At 41.3% G+C, this 21,734-nt stretch overlaps 1 protein-coding gene across 9 annotated transcripts in view; it reads right to left on the reverse strand.

Moving 5' to 3' along the window:
* Positions 1–1,582: 1,582 nt before the first annotated feature.
* rapgef6 (Rap guanine nucleotide exchange factor (GEF) 6) overlaps positions 1,583–21,734 on the reverse strand; it is a 163,382-nt gene continuing 143,230 nt past the window's right edge. For 7 of the 9 annotated variants that reach the window (XM_046040632.1, XM_046040629.1, XM_046040626.1 and 4 more), the window contains 13 exons: positions 21,117–21,357; positions 17,263–17,430; positions 16,822–17,037; positions 14,007–14,218; positions 13,302–13,425; positions 10,371–10,591; positions 9,244–9,417; positions 8,991–9,110; positions 8,550–8,669; positions 6,912–7,161; positions 4,573–5,123; positions 3,076–3,432; positions 1,583–2,339 (listed from right to left, as the gene is read on the reverse strand). In XM_046040632.1, the coding sequence (XP_045896588.1) occupies positions 2,317–2,339; positions 3,076–3,432; positions 4,573–5,123; positions 6,912–7,161; positions 8,550–8,669; positions 8,991–9,110; positions 9,244–9,417; positions 10,371–10,591; positions 13,302–13,425; positions 14,007–14,218; positions 16,822–17,037; positions 17,263–17,430; positions 21,117–21,357 (2,777 nt within the window). In that variant the 3' untranslated portion in view covers positions 1,583–2,316. Of the gene's footprint in view, positions 2,340–3,075; positions 3,433–4,572; positions 5,124–6,911; positions 7,162–8,301; positions 8,670–8,990; positions 9,111–9,243; positions 9,418–10,370; positions 10,592–13,301; positions 13,426–14,006; positions 14,219–16,821; positions 17,038–17,262; positions 17,431–21,116; positions 21,358–21,734 lie in introns of those variants that run through there. The other 2 variants (XM_046040627.1, XM_046040634.1) reach the window with 2 other exon arrangements.

A 21,734-nucleotide genomic window follows, 5' to 3' on the forward strand; every position in this document is an offset into this window, starting at 1 on the left:
CAGGGCTTGTTCTGTTTCAGTTCAAACACACACAATAGCATCTACAAACTCCTCTCAATCATCGAGACTGAGTTTGAATGATGTCCCCTTGTGTCATGAAACAAATGGCAGAGGAGCAAATTAAAGCTGCAAACTAAGAGGGACTTTTACATAAAATAACTTCTTTTCTTTATGTGCTGTACGCCCAGACTCAACAGTGAAGACACACAGTCGTATCCCAAAACACAGCAGCAATTACAATTATATACAGAGCAGAAATGGCACCAACAAGTGTGAAGCGTGTGAGGGGAGAAAACAAGTCACGAACTACAACAAGACTCCTGCCCGAAGACAGAAACAGGGCAATCAAAACCTTGGATTATTTCTTATAACAAAATATTCAAAAATAGCCTTTATAGAGGACTCTCTTCTCTCATCTATACATGATCAGTTAACATTAATTTATGGCAAAGAAACGACAAAAATATATATGTATAAATTCATATATATGCCATGTATATATTAGCATTAATCATTTCAAGTCTTTGTGTGGCAAAACGATACAAAAGAAGCATCACAGAGCGCGAGACAGACAGCAAAAGAAGAGAACGCCTAATTCCAGTTACACCCCTGCTGCATTGCAGATAAAACACAATTAAAAACTATTTTTCTGTTTCCAAAAACATTACTCAGAATGTACAAATTTACTTCAGTTTTCAATACAAATAAACAATTTTTAAGCAAAGCCTTTAAATATTCTACAAAATTTACTATGAACATGGAGAATGGAGATGGAAGCCAGGCGTTAAAATACATCATCTGTGGACTTGTTTTGTTGTTTGTCCTTTTAAATAAGAAGCAAAAACCCGATATGAGAGGTACACTGTGAGCACATGGTCAAATTTTATGCTGCGTCTCATATTCCTGCTGCATTATAAACAAATTTACAAGGTCAAATGAACCTGGAGCATTATACTTCAACATTTCAGCTTGTAATTCAATAGACGACTAGTCTAATAAACACTGTAAACAAAACATGTAAGCGTCGGTGTAAACACTGATTTATTGTGTGTGTGTGTGTGTGCGTATATGCATGCACGTTGTGCGACAGCACAGTGCTAATTTATTGTTTTATTGTAGCTGCTGCAATAGAATGATGACACGCGTTTTTACTCTACAGGAAGCAGCGATGCGTTTGTTCTTCAGCTCATTAAAAACGAGTTATAATACAGTTTTTACAGAACATCCAGGAGGCAGCATGCCGCTAAAGTACCTCGCGTCAGACTGAACGAGCAATAAGAGAGGTGGCCGGGTGGCGGAGAGCACGACATGAAGACACAGAACTGCTGGAGAAGCTGTTCTTTTCCCTATAACAAAGTCCAATAAGTGGTACACACAAACAGATGTGCTCTCTCTTACTTTAGAAGTGTCATTTCTCTTTTAGAAAGAGGAGTGGAAAATATGCAGAGGGGCTCTGTATTATATATCAGTATTGGGATTAATAAAGTTTGTTTTGGTTCGTTGTGTGGGAACTGAAGTTAATTATGTAAATGTACATCATCAGTGCCAGGGTTTGATGGAGGCCCATTAGACCTTTTTTTCCTTTTCTTTGTTGGAGAAATCTCAAAATCAGTTTTTTTTTTTCTTGAATCATATTCATCTACATTCATCTTATTTCGAGCTGAAAGCTGACGACAAACAAAAACAGCAGAACAAACAAGGAAAAAAAATCCCCTACGAGCTAATTTTCGTCGTAATACTTGCACACTACTGACTGCACCTTTGTGTCCCTTTGTCTGCTCCTCCTCATTATTCTCATATAAAAGTTGAAAGGAAGAGGGAAAAAAAAAAAAAAAAAAAAATCACTGTACATGTTAAAAGTGTAAAAACCATGTGAAACAGCTTTAGACAAGAGAGCTTGAAACTCAAAATGGAGGTACATGGTGATCTGTTTCCAAAGAGGCCAATTTCTTCTCACAAGACGTCGTTATTCTTGCTACTATTTGTCCTTTTTTTTAAAAAAAAACATCCGTCGACGGTGATGCGACACCATCACGCCGCCTCTTTCTGCTTTGTTCAAGAGTTTTTAAAAAGTATCTTTCTTTTCTTCTATGTTTTGTTAAATGGGTTTAAAAAGAGATGGCTGTAAGAGTTCTGGGAGATGGAGAGTGGTCACATGACCCACGGCTCTGATCACACAGGTGTCACACAGGGATTGTGGGCGGGGCTTGGAGAATGTGCTCTGATACGTGGTGATGGCAGGCTGCTAGCTTAGTCCAAAGCCTGATCACCACGACTTGGCCCGTGTGAGAATATCTGTGTGCGACGTCCATGTCCTTACACCGCTGACACTTGTTCATCTGGAATAGAGAAGAGAGGACAAAGTTTGGCAGGGAGTCGACAGGTTCCTAAGCGCTAAATTTTAGACTTTTAAAGACTTCCAAATGCCAGAATTAAACTCAGTATCTGTTTCACCTCTCAGGCCAGACTGTGAAAGTATAATCGAAACCCGTATGGACGATATAGCCTAGAATTATTTATCTTCTTAAACTTATGCACCAGACTCACTTTAAGAATGTCCAAAAAAACAAAACAAGTTACTTCAGGAACGCATTGCAGGTGGAACTCTTAAAATCCAAATTTCACTGTTATAATTTTTTTCTTAAGTCTCATTTACATAATTTACACACTTTGTTTTATTTTGCAATATAAAGATGATCCTTGGTGATATTGTATGAAAGTATCTGAGAGCCGAGACATGAACTTGAATGTGTCGTTTTATATGAATTAATCCTTAATGGAGTGACAAGTTAAAGAGAGGGATTCTTTTTTTTTTTTTTAAATCATGGAGAAGTTCTTTTACTTTCTGTTTTTGTGCATTTTTGTAAGCTTGTGGTCATTTAATATCAGGGTCCAACAACCTGAAACTGTCATGTAAATGAACTAAAACTAAGAGATATGTTTAGTAGAGGCGTGTATTGTGTAAGTAAGGGAACCAATAGTTTTTTTTCTATGACTACTCTTTGAAACATTGCTTAAGAGTCAAACTCTGAAAATGAGTGCTGCTCTATCATGTCATTGTCTTGTGGGACGTACCATCCTCACTATCAGCCAGATCCTGTGGTGGGAGACACATGCTGGGCGGTCTGGAGTGGCCCTGCATGGCGGCGGCAGTCCGGGCCTCTTGATGGTGGAGGTGATGGTTAGCAGCCAGCCTCCGTGCCTCAGCCAGACCGCCGGCCACTCCAGGGCTCTGCAGGAGTTTGCTCCTCTGCAGGGCCACACTGTAGTCTGGAGGTCTGAGGTGTGGAGGCCTGGGGAGGAGACCTCCTGGCCCACCTACTACTCCGTCTGTGAGGCCGAGATCCCCCAGAGCCAGACCCTGGTAGCCTGGAGGGGTGGGAGGAGGAGCTCGGTAACGCTCATCCTTGGCGGGGGAGGTGACACAGTACACTAGATGGAGGTGTAGATAAAAGAAAAAAATAGAAAGGAGGGATGGAGCAAAGAAGGAGGGGAGTGAGGGATGAGGAGTGAGGGGGGTGAAGAAGTCGTCGGAAAAGGAGGTGTGCCGGGAGTTGTGTGAGGCAGGGGTGGGGGGGGAACAAAAGAAAATGATGGAAAAATAAAATCAATGTGATGTTTCACAAACACAATACACAACTATACATGCGCCAAAATGTGTTGAAAATTATAAGAAAAATATACAACCAATGAGATGGATGGCTTCAGCTCATACAGACAGAACTAGAGCTGCAACTGATGATTACTTTCATAAATCAATTATTTGTCATTTATTTACCGGATTAATTGAGCAATCGTTTGGATCTTAAAACATTAAGAAATAGTGAAACCTGACATTATTCTACCAGAGCCCGAGGTGATGTTTTCAGATTATTTGTTTTGTCTGACCAACAGTCCAAAACATAAAGCTATTAAATTTATAAGAGACGTAAAGCAGAGCAAATCCTCACATTTGAGAAGCTGGAAGCCAAGAGTAGACGTAAATGTAAAATTTTTGTCTACTAATAGATTCATTGACTAATTGTTTTGGCAGTGGACATAACACTTTCTTAACTCCTCCTCTACAACTTAAAAAAATTCTAAAATCAAAATCAAAGAGTTTTGTTATCCTCATAAAACTAAAGAGGTCCAAAAGCAAAAGACAAGCGTACAGCTGATCAGGATGCTCCGGAGAGCCAACAGTGACAACAATGAGATCTGTTTGGGATCTATGAAATGCCAAAGTGCAGCGTTTGCCTGCTGTTCACTAAATGGTAACAGCAAGTCAAGCAACAGAAAGCTGCAGTAATTCAACTAAATCAACAGCAGACTTAACTTAATTTACTGCATGCAAGTCTCATCTAAAGACAGCCATCTTGATATTCATTACGAAGAGAGCTTTAGCACAAGCTGATGTGTTACTGCGTGAAGCAGAGAATAGCTTCACAAACAAATCCTTAAGTGGGGAAGACTATTTTCTAATGTAACTATCCACACAACCACACGCCCCCTAAACATACGCTCACACACGTAGCGACAGAGTTGACCGCTGTCACACTGTGTTTATAGGGAATCAAACTCCTGACCCCTCACCTATCAGGCCCTTCTCTGTGCTTGACGTCACCGTTTTGTAGACAGGGTCTGTGCTTTGCCCTCCTTCCTCGTTGGATGGTGAGGAGGGCTGCTCCGAGGTGTTTCGACGCTTTATCGTCCCGTAATTCCCCTCGTAGGTGTCCGACAGCGAGCTGGACGACGCCCAGCTCTGCCGGGACTGATTGGACAGATCCGAGCTGGAGTTTCTGGAGTGCTGCTTGGCGGCGTCCTCGTTCGCCCACGAGTGCCCGCCGGCTGTCTCGACCTCCGCTATCGGCCCGGCCAGCTGCGTGTGCTTGAAGCCACCAAGGTGCGTGTGTGGGAGGGAAAGCGGATGCCCGTGGATGCCGTGGTCCCAGGGCCGGCAGGAGGAGGCGGGGAGGCTCTGGAAGGAGTCGTGGGAGTTGGAGGAGCAGGACGTCCAGCTTCCACGGCCGCTGTCAACAACTGAGTCCAGAGAGGTGTGGTCCGGGGTCAGCTCCTCCGTTGAGGTGGAGGAGGTGAAGGTGGAGGCTCTTGTTACGTATCCTCGGGCCAACGACGTGCAACTACTGTAGACAAAAGAGTGTGAAATAATCAACAGGTGTTTGTGTTGTGTATGTATTGTTATGCTTAGCATTTTCAGCTTAGCATATTTACATCAATACTTTCAGTGTTAAATAAAATAGCCTGGGTAAGATTCAAACCAGGATAATATTAAATATATAGTTAATTTTGTGTCAGAGTACTGAGACCTGGTGAGAAGTAGAGGCAGTGTACATGTACCAAGCCTAAAACTATAAAAGAAAGAAACAGAGAGAGGGGAAGTGAAAACTGTGTAGCACAAGATTACAACAAACTGTTGAGTGGTGGTAAAGTTGGAGGCAAGTCATACTGAAATTAACTGATAAAGAAAAGCGAGCAAAGGAGGAGGGTAAATAACTATAAAAAGCTGTTGGCTGGAGGCCAGAGAGTCAAAACACCAACAAATGAAAGTAGGATAAAGTTCAGTTTCACACAGATGATCCGCGTTGCCTCTTTTCAACTTTCAACCAAAATGTCACAAGATGAATTACTATACAGATTTTTTTAAATGTTTTTTGTTGTTTTACCTGTAAAATACAGTTACTGTGAATGTTCAGCCTTTGAAGTTAATACCTCATCTGTCCACTTGCTCTTTACAAAATGACAACAAAAAAATTTGACAAGGATTCCTGCATGATAGATAGACTATGTCTGGGTTTTCATAAAGCAGCAGTTTGATTCACTGACACGGTTTTACAGGACAAACAAGCCACTCAATGAAACTGAGCCATATTTCATAAAACAGGCCGGTGTTACGCGGCAAGGCTGCGGTGGTAATATAATATCAGAGAAGCAGACAGATTATTTTATCCAGCGATGTTTTATAGCCTCCATTTTGTTAGACAGAATGGCCTGATCATGGAGGAACAATAAACAAACAGCAGACAATAAAAAAGGTGTGTTGTTTACTCGGCCAGATTGAAAAGCCGCCTGCGTTAAAACCGATACGCTGTTAACGGAGAAGAGGAGAGCAGAGGGCAGTAAATGTGGGATGCTAATAAAAACCTGCAGAGTTTTACGACTTCCTGTTCAGAGTTTTAACGAGGAAAGGACATAATTGGAATCCAGCTGGGTGAGGAAATGGAAGAGTGGCTTGAGGTAGCAGGCCATGTACGTGACGTGCCTTTTTTTTTTTTAAACTCATGTTGGCTGTTGGGAAGGTTTCTGATGATTAAGTGTTTGTTTGTGTGTGAGTGCATCCCCGTGGTTTGAGGCTTGAGTCATGGTTTTGAAAAAGTTATTTGCTCTCATAACAAGGTGTGGGTATGATGTGTGCTAACGGGGATCCTGATGAACAAATTAAGAAGTTTGGAAGATTGGATCTGTACACTACAAAATGAAAAGTCCATCTTGAAAAGAGGCCCAAAATCTTATGTCCTTAGGTTAGTTTAGCCCTATTCGGACGAGATTTATTTCTGTAAAGGGAGGAGGGGTGATAATGCTGAGCTAGTGAGTGCTTTTAATCCCATTTGTCATGCATAAATCCTAATTATCTACTGTTTTACTGAACTCACAGGTCGTCCAGTAATCTCAGTTCAGTCCAGAGAGAAACCGTGTATCTCACTAACATCAACTGTTTGTAGGCAAAAGCTCTGTAACCCTGTGACTTGAGTGCATATAAACACAGTGATTGTATTATGTTTATCTTGACATTGCAAAAAACACTTTTTTTAAAGCACTTAAAAACATAGTTTATGTTTAACACTCTTTTCAACCTAACTCAAGTAACTAAACCAGACAGATGAGACAAAATGAGCTGAACTGAAGTGAATTACCTTGTGCTGGGCTGGTTGTAATCAGCATTTAAGTGTGCATGCGTTGCCACTGTGCTCTCAGCAACAGCAGCAGCCAATGTAGTAGTACTAATAGCAGTAGTAGCACAGTTCCTGTTGTTGCTATTACACCTGTCGTCAAGCCCGGGAGCCGGCACGGAGTCAACTGAACAGATACTGGAGCGGGAGGAGATCTCGCTGTGACTTGAGTCCGACAGGTTGTCTGCTTTACCGGCCGGTAGAAGGGTGTAACCTGGACAGAAAAGAGGAGAGGGCATTTGTTTACATTTGAACATGGGAGCAAAGGTTTTTTAGGGCACTTCAAATCACCCTGCAACCAGGAGATGACAAAACACTAAAATCCACACTGAGTTGAGAATATCGGGAGACAATCTGAAATTTTGGTGCCCTTTTTAATATCCAACATTTAAAATAACACTTTTAATCCAGTAGGAATCCATGTACAGTACTTAACACACATCCCGTTCAAAACCTACACTACAACAACAAAGAAAGGATAGACAAATGCATCTTTTTTTTGTTTAAATGCATTTCAAAATCAGAAAACAAGTGAAGAATATTTTATACTGACACAATTTCCTTCATGTTGGGATTAAAAAGTTAAGGTAAATAAACTTTCTGCTTTCACAATGATATATTTTGCTACATTACACCCACGAACAAAGAAGTGCTGCGAGAACTCAGAACAAATTGAAATGGCTTTGCCGTTACTAGCTCAAACAAGGTCTGCCTTTTCTCTATCTGCTTTGACGGTTCAATGTAAAAAAAAAGTCTCTCACTTTCTACTGTTCAACTCATGGTGGATATGAGACTCTTTTCTCTCAACTAACACTCGCTTTTGTGGTTCCAAAATTAAATGTGGCGGCATTAATTTAAGAGGCTTGTGATGGATCCTCTAGAAACGTAATCGATCATCAACCTCCCATTTTATCTCCAATTCACTGCTGTTTACTCAGCAAATAGGTGAATCAGTCAGTTACTGTCTCTGTCAGACAGTCTTTCTCCTGGTGTGTCTGTCCCTGCAGAGCCAAAGGAAGGGGTTGGGGCTGCCCGACCTCCTGGCTCTCTTCTCTGCCTGTCCTTGTCTCTCATCCTGAGGCGAGGGGGGCACAACCTCTCCCGCTCCCTCCCTACCAAGCAAATGCGGCCTGACTGCCATCGGTCTCTCTCTTGACTGACTCCTTTTCCTCAGTATCCTGAATGGTGACATCAGCCTCGTCGTGATGGGGGACTCTGGGGGTTTGGGTCTCATTAACTGGGGCTGGGAGAGAGGTGATAGAGTCAAGGGTCCCCACCCAGGCAGACTGGGAGGAGACCCAGTGTGGAACATGGGATGCACCCCTTGCTTATCCGTAGGGCTTCCTGGTCTTACCCTCTGTAACATTAGCCCTGCATCTTTCTGTGCACCCTGGTGGTTCTGCCCCCTGGATCTCCCTCTCCTTTGCTCTGAAGAAAACAAGCCTCTCTGAACTGCCTCCTGCGTCATCTCCTCTATCTCCTTTTCCACTTCACTTCTTTTCTCCTCCTTCTCCTCCTCTGCCTCATTCTTTCTCTCTCTGCTACTCTCTCGGCTGTGCTGCCTGGTCATCAGTACGATCCTCTTGTGTAGGAGAGTCCCACCTATGCCATAGCTGCGCAAGCTGACATTGCCGGCCTTCGTGCTGGCGTCGCTGGTCAGTGATGATGAAGATCCCGACAAGTTCATGTGGCTGCAGTTCTGGGACTTGGCCATGCCTCCTACTGAAAAGGCAGAAGGAAAGCTGAAGTTAGAGATGAAAAGAAGGGCTTATTATTTAACTTGAAACAAGAGGATAGTTAGGTATGTCAGTCAAAGGATGCCTAAAAGGCTATCCCAGTTACTATTTATAGCAAAAAAACAAAACAAAAAACATAAATCTAATATCCTGTGCAATTCTATAATTTTCAAGGAAAGAAAAGTATGAAATGAGTAAGTCTGCTTGGAGGTGACTGTTTAACTAAGTCTACTCTGGGCCTCTTGTTGACCTCAACTAACCTCCCCTGGATAAAAACATACAGGTTGAAAAGGTTTCTGTATCACACCTTTGCGTGGGGAGCCCTGCGGCGACACCGTGGGGCTGGAGTGGAGAGAGGAGAGGATGGAGATGGTGTCATCTGTCGAGTTCACTGGAGGTTTCTTCACTACCTGGGGAGAGTTTGAGTCTGGAGAAGACAAAAGAGAGATAACGGTTACAGAAAAGTAAATAAATTCTGAATAGAAGGAGGCATTAAGAAGTAACCCATAACAACACAAGGCGCATAATTATGATATACAGTGAAGTGCAGGTGTACTAACTAAGTGTGCCTATGTCCTTGGCAGTGCTCTTCTTTCGTAGAGGGTTAAGTGGGACCTGGACCTGAAGGACTTGTGAGACCCTGTTTTGTGTTTTCCCAGAGGGCAGAGTTGACCGCAGAGACACCGGAGACATGTCCGACTTGGTGGATCGTCTCTCATTCAAGTTCTTTGACACTAAAACCACAGGAAGAAGACCAACAGTGTTTAAACATAATGCAATAACTTAAAAACATCTACCAACTTTTTCACTGACTAAACTCTTTCTGTTAAGTTCAGCTATTCTGTGTGAGGTATGTTAATGGCAAGGAAAGTCAAAACAAATAAACAAATATTAATTATATAAATATAATATAGGGCAGCAAGGGTGAGAACTAAGAAACCTTTCAAGAACCACCTAGATTTGATTATAAAACTCATCACATTTTTCAAATGTTTCAAGACTTTCCAGAACCAAGCAGAAAACATACATTAGATCTGTTTTGCAGTTAATCAGATACAAGATTATAACATTCAAAACTGATAAAGGTATCACGTTAGCATACTGCTATTCCTTGGCACCGTCACGGTTATAAAATGAGGGATTCTCTCACAGCTGTGATGAACCAATGACACACTGATACAATTCAGATGAACAAAAAAGTAATTTCAGCACAATGACGCATTGAAATGTGAATTCTTTAAAGTGACAGTTATTTTCTGCAAGAGATTTGAAAATACACTAGGTGGCAGTGCAAGCCAATAACACAAATAGAACATGTGTACAGTACACACTGTCAGATCTCTCTCTCTCTCCATATATATATAAAAACACATTTTATGTTATTTACCCTCTTTGTCCATGTCCAGCTTAACATTTCCTACAGTTAAAACCTGAAAATATTTTCAGTTGTACCAAAATACCTAAAAGTTAAACTCAAATGTATGCAATAATTTATTTGTACTTTTTACTCATATTTGTCTGTGTACCAGGTATATTGAGGGTTAAAGGGTTTATTTTCTACTGACATAGAAAGATATAGAGATAGATAGATAGAAGGATAGATATCTCTCTCTCTCTCTCACCAATAAAGGTACTGATGAATAAATATAAACTGATAACTTAGTAAAGTAGTTTGCGCGTTACTCACAGGTGCTGTAGGATGGTTCACACTGCAGGGACATGATTTGGTGTTTCTCCTCGTCAATCTCCACCGTCAGGTTGGACAGGTACTGCTTAACTTTTCTGGCCATCTGAGCGTCTTCGTACAGCTTCTTGGCGTTGAGAAGCGAGCTGCGACGTACTCGCTTTTTATGGGCGCCGCCCTGCACATCCAGCATGTTGGAGTTGGTGCTGCCCTGACTCAAAGACCTAATGAGGGGTTAGAGAGAGGGAGGAAGAGGAGGGAAGGAAGGAAAGGGAGGAGGATAATGAGGACATATAGAAGAACAGGAGATGAGAGGAAGAATATGAAGGAGAAGAAAGAAATGGGAGGAAGTAGGGAGTGTTAAAGATAGATAATGAGATGTGGAGGGATTTCAAAGAGGTGAGAGAAATGAAGTGTTGATAATGAGCACAAGATGAAAGATGAGGGAGATAAATGAAGATGATAAGACATGAACAAAAGAAATGCATGTGGAAGTATATAGACAGAAAAGACAGAAAGGCAGATTGATGGAGGGAAGGAGAGAATGGTACACTGCAATCAGCACAATCACCAATAAAATAGGCTACTTTATCAAATACCCCTTCTACTATAAAATCTGTACATCTGTCTTTGTGTTGTAGCATAGCATTTTGAAATAGGACCATGCAACTGGGAGGGAGGCAGCTCTTGCTGGTGTGCCATGCTATCACAGTACAGAACAGCAGAACATTCTGTCAGATGGACGCAAAAAGGGTTAGGAAACAAAAGATGCACAAGATTCGATATGGGGAATATTATGGCAGGATGCAGATATGAACAAACACCAAACCTGAGTCAAACAGCATCGGTTAATATTTGTCATGTTTTGTTTTACTTTGCCAAGCAGTGACATGTTCAAACCTTTCTTTTTTCCCCCCTTGAGCACTTCAAGGACTTCTTGTCTATGTTGATTTAAAAGTTGATTGAACTTCAAATTTTAAGCCAACATGGAAGAGACGTCCTCAAAGTGCTCAGAAAATTTGAAAACTGCTGATGAAGATTATGTGATATCATCAAAAGCTCTAGAGCAGATACTGAATGGACTTTGAGATTGTTTGATAGGGGTTGTAAGCTGTTTTACTTTTATCATTTTAATTTCATTATCTAATATGTACTATAGTATGTACACACCAGGACTTTCTGGGACTTGCTTAATTGTTGATTGTTTAGTCTATAGAATTGTGTTATTTTAGGTTTTATCTCTTTTCTTGGCCTGTATCCTTGTATGAATGAATGACAATAAACCTGAACATGAATTTACAGTAAATGCCAGAAATCAGAAGTTTTAGACAATCTTCTTTACCATCTACCTATGGCTATGTAAACGTGTTTAGACCATCTTGGTAAAAACAAACACTAGGTATTATGTAAAGTTACTATATGATTCAAACATACAATCTTATGAACAGGGCAAACAATTAATGGGTCAATGATGGACTTCAGTATGGTTCAGGTAAATGGGCACTGCAAATGGAAGGGTTAATCACACACAAGCACAGGCAGACACATGTACACTCAGATAAAGTAAGGGGGGAGTGCATGCAGAGCTTATGGTGGTGGGGGATGCAGGGTGAATAGAATTTCTGCTGGTCCAGACTGAGACAGGATGAAACCGGTACCAGGACAAACTTACCCTAAACTCTTCCACCTCTTCTTCCTGCAAGCAAGAGGTGTGAAGATTCAAGCGTGACTTAAAAGACAAGTTCAGGGGTCGGGGTGGACAAGACTATGTAGAGGTCATGCCACAACAAACAAACAGGAAATGACTGGAGATGGGACGACACCAGACATATGACATCTCCCCATATCAACCTGAAGAGTGCACGTTAGGGCCTTGTGCTTCACACACTCATGAAAACAGGCTCGTTGCGTCACCTTTTGGGTTTTTTGAAAAACCACTGTCATATATGATACATAAGACAGAAAGATTTTTAATCTGAAATAAAAAGTCTTGGGAAAAATATCTTCTCTGACATATTGAGCTTGTAGTAAGAAGGGAGTGTCTGCAGGGGGCAGTCATGCACTGTAGCAGTGACAGACTGTGATAAACACACAAACGGAGTGATGGAACTACACATTGCGGTTGGCATCAATTCTTCCTCACTTCCAGTCGATCTATGCCTTGTGTCCTTTTGCGGCTACATTCCAGCAGAGCTATGCAATCGAACCAACAAGAACTGTGAACTAGACAGGAAGTGAATGGGAATTGATCGAACCAGACCTGAAGTGTCTGCCTGATCCTGTTGATGAAGGATCCCGTTTGGCTGGTGGAGGTACGGTGTAGCGGTTCTCCTTTTTGCTCACATTTGTGGTCTTCTGTATTGTCCTTTCTAAAAACCTGCAGTCTACTTTGCTATACTGGACTCTCTGCAGTCATGCCTCTTTCTGAGAAGTGACAGTTTGGACTGAAGGGAAACAGGAAGCGTTACATATATTTAAAAGGAGCTGATGATTTGGTATCACTTACTACACCACTATGAACAGGCTTACTTGTTGACAGTAAATTAATTGGAAACTGTCCCACTATGCAAATTAACTGTGGATTGTGCTCTGTGAAGCTTTCTGAGCCACAAAATTCCCCTCTGGCTCCCTTTCGCAAGACATTTTCTATAAAAAGCTCCAAAATTTATATTTTCATGGCATTATCCTTGGAAATTCTTAGCTTTTCTGACTTTATTAGAGATCATTTTTGGATGTGACACTTTTGTGATGTAGCTGCTGTAATTAAAGCCCCACACAGGGGTTTTAATTTTATCACTGGTGATTTGAAACAGCTTTAAGCGACCAGTATCTGTAAAAATTATACTGGCCCAACAGCATCAAGTTAAAGCAAAACTTGTAAATCTTGAGAATAGATATGGTTTTTAAGGCCTCTTGATATCAAAAATAACCAACCTCTGTCTGAACATGAGGGCAGGGTCCATGTTTGCTGAGGTCAACCGCACCACATGTCTGATCTCCTTGGCGATCATCCTCAGTTTCTCAAAATTCACAAGACCATCAACACTGGAGTCATTGCCTGAGGGGACAAACACAAGTATGAAACACACACACACACACAGTCAAATCTGTAAAAGAAAAAAAAAAAGCTTTCTCTCTCTCTCTCTCTCCCCCCATCTATCGGGACATTTGGGAGATGCAATTTGCAACAATATTCCTAAGTAATATCAAAGTAGAAATCTCCTCTTTCTTGTCATTCCTCTAGGAGATCAAAGCGGTGTCTTACTTTCATATTGAGTCAGGCTGGGTCGTTTGAGAATTTTAAGAAACTTGCACAATTAGGGAAACTTTCTTTTCAATTCCTATCATGGCTGCCCCTTTAAGAGAAAACCTTTAAGGAGAAGTCTGTTTGGGTACTTTTGACTTGACTCAGTGAGATATCTTAAAAAGGCAATATGGGGAAGCCTTTAGCAGAAGTAAACCTCCTGAGTGACACAGACATTGACCTTCCTCACAACACAGAGGAAGTAGGTGACATTAATCTGTACGAAATGACCGACGAAAAGTTATTTTAGGTGTTTTAAAGTTTATAGACAGTTGACACATGTAAGTAGCTAATACACGCAAAAAATATTCTGGGCTTTCCACACAGCCATCTACCTTCATGTAAGAAGGTGAGATCCTTCTTGACCACTGGGAAGAGCGGGATGATGGGTGGCTGCATGCTCTGGCTGCTCAGGATGTTGCGGTACTTGGCCATGTTCCTGGACGGGTCAAAGACATCCTGCAGGTCTCCGAACAGCTTCTCGTACTTACTGGGCAACTTCTCCCACGAGCTCCGCAGCCGAGCCACCGGTGCCAAGTTCAGGCCACTGTGTGAGCGACAAAAGGGTCGCAAGGAGGGTGGCAAAGAGGAAGCAGGGAGGCAGAGAAAAATAGGTTATGGTGGGAAGAAGGGAGGAGAAGGGTGAAGGTAGAAATGAGGGAGGGGGAAGAGGGAAAGGAGGGGAGAGGAGAAAGAAGAAAGGAGTATCGTTTTAGTGTGTATGTTCAATCCATCCAAATCAAAACCCCATACTGGCAGTAATTACTCCATTTCGAGTTAACCATCTTCAGTTAGCAAGGTCTCCATTTTCCAGAGAAGGCGGCCCCTTTGAGGCGATGTCATCGCTGAGCAGACTCATTTAGACAGCTGATAATTATGACTGACACAGCATTTATTTCTGCTCTCGTCTTTCATTATCTGTCCAGTTCCTGTCCCTTGCTCTTTCGCTCATCATCTCAACTGCTGCTACTACCTTTCTGTGTATCCCTCACTTTTTTCTCTCTTGTGTAGGAACAGGTTTGTTTTTCCAGACTTTCTGCATGAAATCTTTCACACACACACACACACACACACACACACACACACACACACACACACACACACACACACACACACACACACCTCCCAGCAATACCCCTGTCACCAGGCAGGTTATGCATCAGAGAGCCATATGTGCTAAGACCTCCTGCTGTTGGGAGGAGTGTCAAGGTACGTGGAGGTCAGACACTTCTGTTCTGAAGAGCCTTTTACAGCAGTGAACAGAGGATCACCATACTGCTCAGCTCCTTAAAATATGAGTTCAGATCTAAGACCCAATGTTACAGCTAAGAGGACAGCTAAGACTCCTTGGTACATTAAGAAAGAAAGTCGAGAGAAGGTTGTATTGCAGAAACTGTAATATTAATGTGCATCACTGTAGATGTAATAATATTACATATATTACAGAGATAGCTGTTGCAGAACTGCATCATCATGCATTTAGTTTTAACGCATGATGCTGTAATATTGCAGACAATATCATCAGTGATTGTTTATACTAAAGATACTGTAGAAGAGCACACTACAAAACAAACGACCAATTAACCAGGCTAAGCTACAGAGAGAACATGACGTGCTGTTTTTGAATAAATTACTCTCGGGACTGGGACAGTGTTGCAGCAGAAAATGAGCAAACATGGACAGATGACATCATCTCCAGGTCCCATTGACATGGTCTGGCAATGAGGCCACAATGTTGCTACTGTATGTATAAAAATAATTAGTTTAGATTAATCATAGTCAGGAAGCACAACGGAAGCTTACCAGCTGAGGTCATCATCAGTCTCTGCCCTCATTAAAAGGTTCTACAGGATTGATCTACACTTCTTATATTTCTTATTGGTTTGTTTATTTGATCTTTTTAAATTTTTCAAACGAAAATGTACTTTCAGTGCACGTGTAATTCAAAAAAAGATTTATCATCTAACCACAGTGCATTTGTCAAAGGTATGGTCTGGTTAAAAAAGCATATATACTGGAAACTGGCATCACATTTAATTAGTTTTTTTGTGTGTGTTTGTTATTTTTAGATCAATAAGAAACAGCTGCAGGACCTAGAAATCTGCTTTTAGTTTTGATATTGCCAAAGACTGAGAAGACACTACTGAATAAGACATAGTGTCACCTGTCTAAAAATTAAATTTAGGATGTTTTACAGATGAACAAATAGAGGGAAAACTGAAGTGGCCCTAGAACAGAACGGTCAAAATGGGCAACTGCCCTATACCCTAAGGGGCTCCGAAGGCCAATTAAAAACGGCAACTGTAAAGTCCTGAGGTGGCCCCTGTGTTTTCATCCCATCCTAAGGTAATAGAGAGGCCCTGTGTCTAGTTTGTTTTAGTTTAACAACAAGGCACAATGACAATACAGTACATAACATACGTCGTTTATCTCATTTTATTGTATTATGTTTTATTCTATTTCATTTTTGCATGTTGTTCTTTTGTTTTGAAAGGTGCTATATAAATAAACATATTATAATGTAGTATTAAAAATGGGTTCATAAATACAAACAGATGAATACAGTAAGTGAGTAATTTCCAGCATAAACCCAGACACACTTGCTCATGAATACACACGTATGCAAATACTGGTGGGTTCAAACCCAATCACATCTCCAAGTTCATCCTTAAAACACCATACCAGCACTAACTTGCCTACCCTCAAGAGGGTTTTATCCCCCTATAACAGGGCCACAGTACACATCCTCAGCTCAGTCTTACAGGCATCTAGAGCCAAACCACAGAATCCGAGGGAATTAACAATAGCAACAAACAATAAGTGTAGCTGTTGCTATGGGACCCTGTAAGACTGCAGAGGCAGCGTCTGTGTGGTTTAGGAGAATCAGGGCAGATTCAGTGAGCAGGCAGGAGGGGGAGGGAGAGGGAAGGAGGTGAGGCAGGTTCTCCTGAGGATGTGGTGAAGGAGATTGTGGCCCAAGCTCATGTGGCACAAAAGCTGGGGAGACGGAGTTAATGCTAGCTGTCACCACAGAACAAGAATCCTGTCTTTGAAGCTACTACTAGGAGGCAAAAATGATGAAAACATGTGTCACCATTCTTAATTTAGAACGCCAATACCCTCTTAAGACAGTTTCTACACCGAGCCCACCTGATAATAGCGAACATGGAGTTGAAGTTCTTGCACTCTCTGCAGTGCAGGGCGATCTTGATGAAGTGTTTGATGGTCTTCATCCTCTTCAGGGCGTTGGGTTCCTTCAGGATCTCTGTGGCGACCCAAAAGGTCTCCTGGTTTATCACCTCCTCAAACTTTTTCAGATTACCACTTCCAATCGAGGAGTCTAGCTTAAACAAGTCGTCGACGTACCTGGGAACCATGACAAAGAAGTTCAAATTGATCTTTTGAAACAGAGTACAAAGACTAATTACTGTGGTGCTCAATGTACAACCAGTAGTTTTATTTCCTCCTATTGTCTTGTCTGAGCTTGTTTCATTATCTTTTGTCTTGACTGTAACACGGTTTATGAGGTTTGTTTTTGAAAACTACCATACAAAACAGCCATACCAATTAAAATGTTAAACAACTACATACTCTGTGGACTCGATGTTCCTGAAGAGTTCAAAGTCTCTCATGGAGAGCTGGGCAGCAACCTCCATGGTGCTGAGCTGCAACAGAGATATCTGACTCTCTCTGAGGAGATCCTGGGCATCCTCGTCTGAACACAACGTCTCCGTCTCCATATTGTTCTTCAGGTAGTACCTACAGCAGAGGGAGCAGAGGGAAAGAAGATAAGATGTGGATGTTTGAGCATTACTATGAATTAAAAACATTTCTTCCTGGTTTGTTAATGTTCATTTTTAACAGCTTGGAAAGGTTTTATAGAGAAAAGTGTTTAAGTTCTACTATAGCTGGTCCTGTTGTGGACCACAATCTAATGTAATGAAGGCATTGCAAACTATATTTCTGCAATTATCCTATGAAGTTATTCATAATAAGATTCTCTGATATCCCCAGACTTCTCTTGCCAGTCTATCACTTCTGAGAAACCCCAGGAGCTACACAAATCCTGCAAAAAAACAAACAACAAAAAAAGAAAGATGAATAATGAGGTCTAAGCCTTTGAGTCTAAAGACTGAGAGGGGGATTAACTGACATTAATTACAAAGAGTACAGGATATGCAGGATGTAAAATACTTTGAGTGATACCATCCCTGTGTATTTTTAGAGCGCTAGGTGCTAGATCTGCAGTATCCCCAGATGCATTAATATAGGTTGCAGAGGCAGACAAGTGGGTGGACAGGATCCAGTTTTTCAGCCAGCTGTAACTTTCTCTTAAAAAAAAAAAAAAAAAAAACCCTAGATAAATCTTCTGAATGTTCCTCCCATTCACATTTGATCCTAAAAGGGGCACATTTTCTGTCTCCAACTTAAGATTAGTTTCAGGAAAGAGGAAAAAACACTGTATTGACAGATTACGGTCATATTTTACCTTGGGGTAAAGATGGTGAGAGACAGAATATGAGAGGAGAGAGGGGCGCTCAGCAAAAGAGAGGCAGGAAAGACGACCGGTGAAATGAATGAGAAGGAAAGAGCCCTTTCTCTTCAGGCCTGATGTCCAACAGTTTTCTGTGAGAGCCTCCAGCAGCAGGCCATCTCTCTTACCTCGTTATGTGCTTCTATGTTTATAAATCTAAACCCCCCACTCCCAAAGTCCACTCTAATGGAGCTGTAATGTGGTCATCTAGGAATGCAGCATCTTAGCGTCCTGTAGACCTACAGCCCTCAGGGGCAAAGTGTTGGCATGGATGTGGCTCTAAATTGTCCTCTGTTACTCTGCCAGAAGAGCTGCAGAGAAGAGCAACTAACAAGAGGAGATGCGAGGATGTGAGGTAAAAAAGAGCAAGCTGAATTTACATTTAGGATGAAGCACAAGGCATGTTTTTGTCTTTTGGGTATTATCATCTTTACACTTGTTAAAGCACTTTGTAACTTGTTTTTGAAAAGTGCTCTACAAATAAAGATTATTATTATATTATTATTATTATTATTACACTCAGGAGAGCACAGGAAACACAAAAGGACAGAAGAGAAGACGAGAGGGGACCTTTAATGGTCCAGTTTTCTACCTCAAATTAAAATTACAATAATAAACTGAAGTATCATGGAAGAAAAAAACAAAAACACAATTCTGTACATATATAGAGGAGACGAAATTAATAATGGAGAAAGTGGTGCTAAATAGAGCTGGCGAGATGAAGACACTGGAAACAGCATAAATGGCCATTGGTGCTTTGTGGGTGTGGGTGTGTGTGTGTGTGTAGCATAGGATCTCACAGCTATATGCATTTTGGCAGTGTGAACAACGCTTTCTATTGGCTTCGCATGACCCGTTAGACCTTCTGTCAATCATCAGCAGCAAAGAGCGAGAGACAGGAGGCGAGATATAGAGAAAGAGAAGAGGCAGAGATACTGTATGCAAACTGTGATATCTATATCTCTCTAGATAGATAGATAAAAAACACGTACTACATGTACATCCTGCTGATACTGCACTGCGTATATGTATGTATATAAAAATACTGCCAAACACGGCAGTCGATTGTCAATACGTCAGAAACGTCAAGATAAACAATCTGTAAAGGCAAATGTTTTATTTTGTTATAAATAACTAACAGGATATGAAAGAAAAGAGGAAAAGTAAATAAATAAGTATGAGAGGAGCTATCCATATATATTGCTTGTTCATACCTCTACAGTTAAACCAGCATTTTTCCTCCCAATATCTCACAGTAAGGGAATTTGTCCGTGCAGCGCAGCTATCCATCAAAAACACAGGGAGCGTGTTACCATACGTGTCTTCTAGGTGAGTGTGTGTGTCTCTAAATGCGTGCGACTCTGTCCATACATGTTTGAGACTTTCTTGGCAAGAATGTGCGTGTATAGATGCATATACATAGGATCTATGAATACAAATACACGCATATGTGTCTCTATGTGTATGGATGCGTGACTGTGGATAAGAAGGTGACTGTCTGTATCTATATCTTTGTATGTGCCTGTGTGTGCATGTGGGTTTGTGTATGAATAATTCCAGGCGTGCCCTGCTGTCTGCTGAGGCCACCGCCCCTGACAGACGATGAAATATTCATGGTAACCTAGTTGACTGATGAGGGACCACAGGAGAGAGAGAGAGAGAGAGAGAGACTGTGAAACTGTGAAAACTGACGGAGAAGCCATTTTAAAAGCAGACTTTATTGCTGCTGTCCAATTATTCTTCATGTCCTACTAACTTTCATCTTAAAAGGGAATGTGTCTGGCATCAAGACGACAGTGTGATGTGGCACAAACGGGGACACATCTAAAAAATATATACTGGGTATAGTGTTTTGGTTCACACAAAACATTACACAAAAGATAAGTTGTTGAAACAGAAAAATCAAGAATCCCTCATCATTTAACTGTAAAATATCACTTAACTTTCATTGTATGCAATTCACTGTTGTTTTTTGTGTATTAATGGGACAAACTGCAGTTTGTGTTCTGCTCAGAGTAGCAACTTTATCCCAGGCCCTTTTAATGGGTAACACAACTAGATTTATCATTGCACTGAACTAGGGAAGTGGTTCTGAATCCCACTCCCCAGCACCTGGAGCCCTGCTGGTTTTCATTCGAGCCATTTACTCAGAAACTGATTTATGCTTCGGAAATGTTAAGTGAATTCAGTACATCGTGGAATAATACCCTGTGGCCCCAGGAACAGGATGGAGAACCACCACTCGAGGAGAATTTAATCAATATATATGTTCTGTACATGATCAACTTTCTAGTAAAGCTAAGCTCAAACTGTTGTACTGTACAGTATGAAGTCTGGAGGTGCTGTACAAGTAGTGATTTGGGAAAGTTGTGGGAGCGGATTAAATTTGTGCGCTGTACAGGGTTAGGAATCTATTTACAGAATAAAGCTCACAGTGGTTGTACAAGATACTGAGCACTTTGTGGCCTTGCGTAATTGCGTAAAAACCCAGAAAAAAAAAAAAACTGCAGGTCATCGCTTTAGTTTAGTCCTTCAATCCTTTAACACAACATGGGTGTATATAAATTCTCAAATTCTCTGTTCCACCTCAGCTGCTTTCCATCCAAGATTCCCCACTGTGGATCTACTGTAACTACAGGTCCATGCCTTTTTCCATGACCAATTTGCTTGCCTGGCAATGAAAAACTTCAGCTACTGAGTATTCTCGTCTGTTGCTTTGCGTACTTTAAGTTGCAGAAACACTCGTTTCTGCCACATTTGGCCTCAATTTGGAGAAAAAGCCATTGACAACCATGAGCTAAAGCTAAGGCCTGTGCATGTTAAAATACAATCTGATTAACTTTAAAGTCTAACATTTGTATAAGCCCCTAGTATTATATAGATTCCAAAATAATATTCTTGTGTTTCTTACCTCCCGTTGAGCTGAATCCGATCAGCCAGTTTGGAGAGCTGGTCGGGCAGGCGGCGCTGTTTTATGACTCCCTCCGGGCTAACTGATACCTCGCACAGGGAGTAGTTCTCGGGTGCTGCGATCAGGCCGAACTCATTGACAGTGTGGGCGACCACATCCTTGGCAGTGGTGTCCTTACTGATGATGATGTAGCAGCTCTGCTGGTCGGCCTTGAACACCCGAATCACCTGGTCTGGGATGTCTGAAAGAGAAAGAAAAGAGGAGCGCCGTCAGAGACTACTTAAGGTTGGATGAGTTGATGGTTACAGTATGTGGAGACCACTGCTGTAACAGATGCCAATAATGCAATAAAACAAAATGTAATGATATCTACAACAATAATAGAGTGCTTTTAATTCGATTGCTATCTTTGGCATTTATCTTTGTCTGAGTAATGTACCAATAATGTGATCATTATGAAATGTGGGCTGTGCCAGTAATGGCAAGAATAATATAAGTTTATGGTTTCGATATTTTATTTTCATTACATTATTGAAGGTTTCAGGTGACAAGAATTATGTCCTGGACTCTGGACAGATCTGCTGAGCTGACTACTCTCTCTTGCCAATGAGTCTCTGG

The sequence above is a fragment of the Micropterus dolomieu genome, linkage group LG23, assembly GCF_021292245.1.
Source record: "Micropterus dolomieu isolate WLL.071019.BEF.003 ecotype Adirondacks linkage group LG23, ASM2129224v1, whole genome shotgun sequence".
Lineage (NCBI taxonomy): Eukaryota > Metazoa > Chordata > Actinopteri > Centrarchiformes > Centrarchidae > Micropterus > Micropterus dolomieu.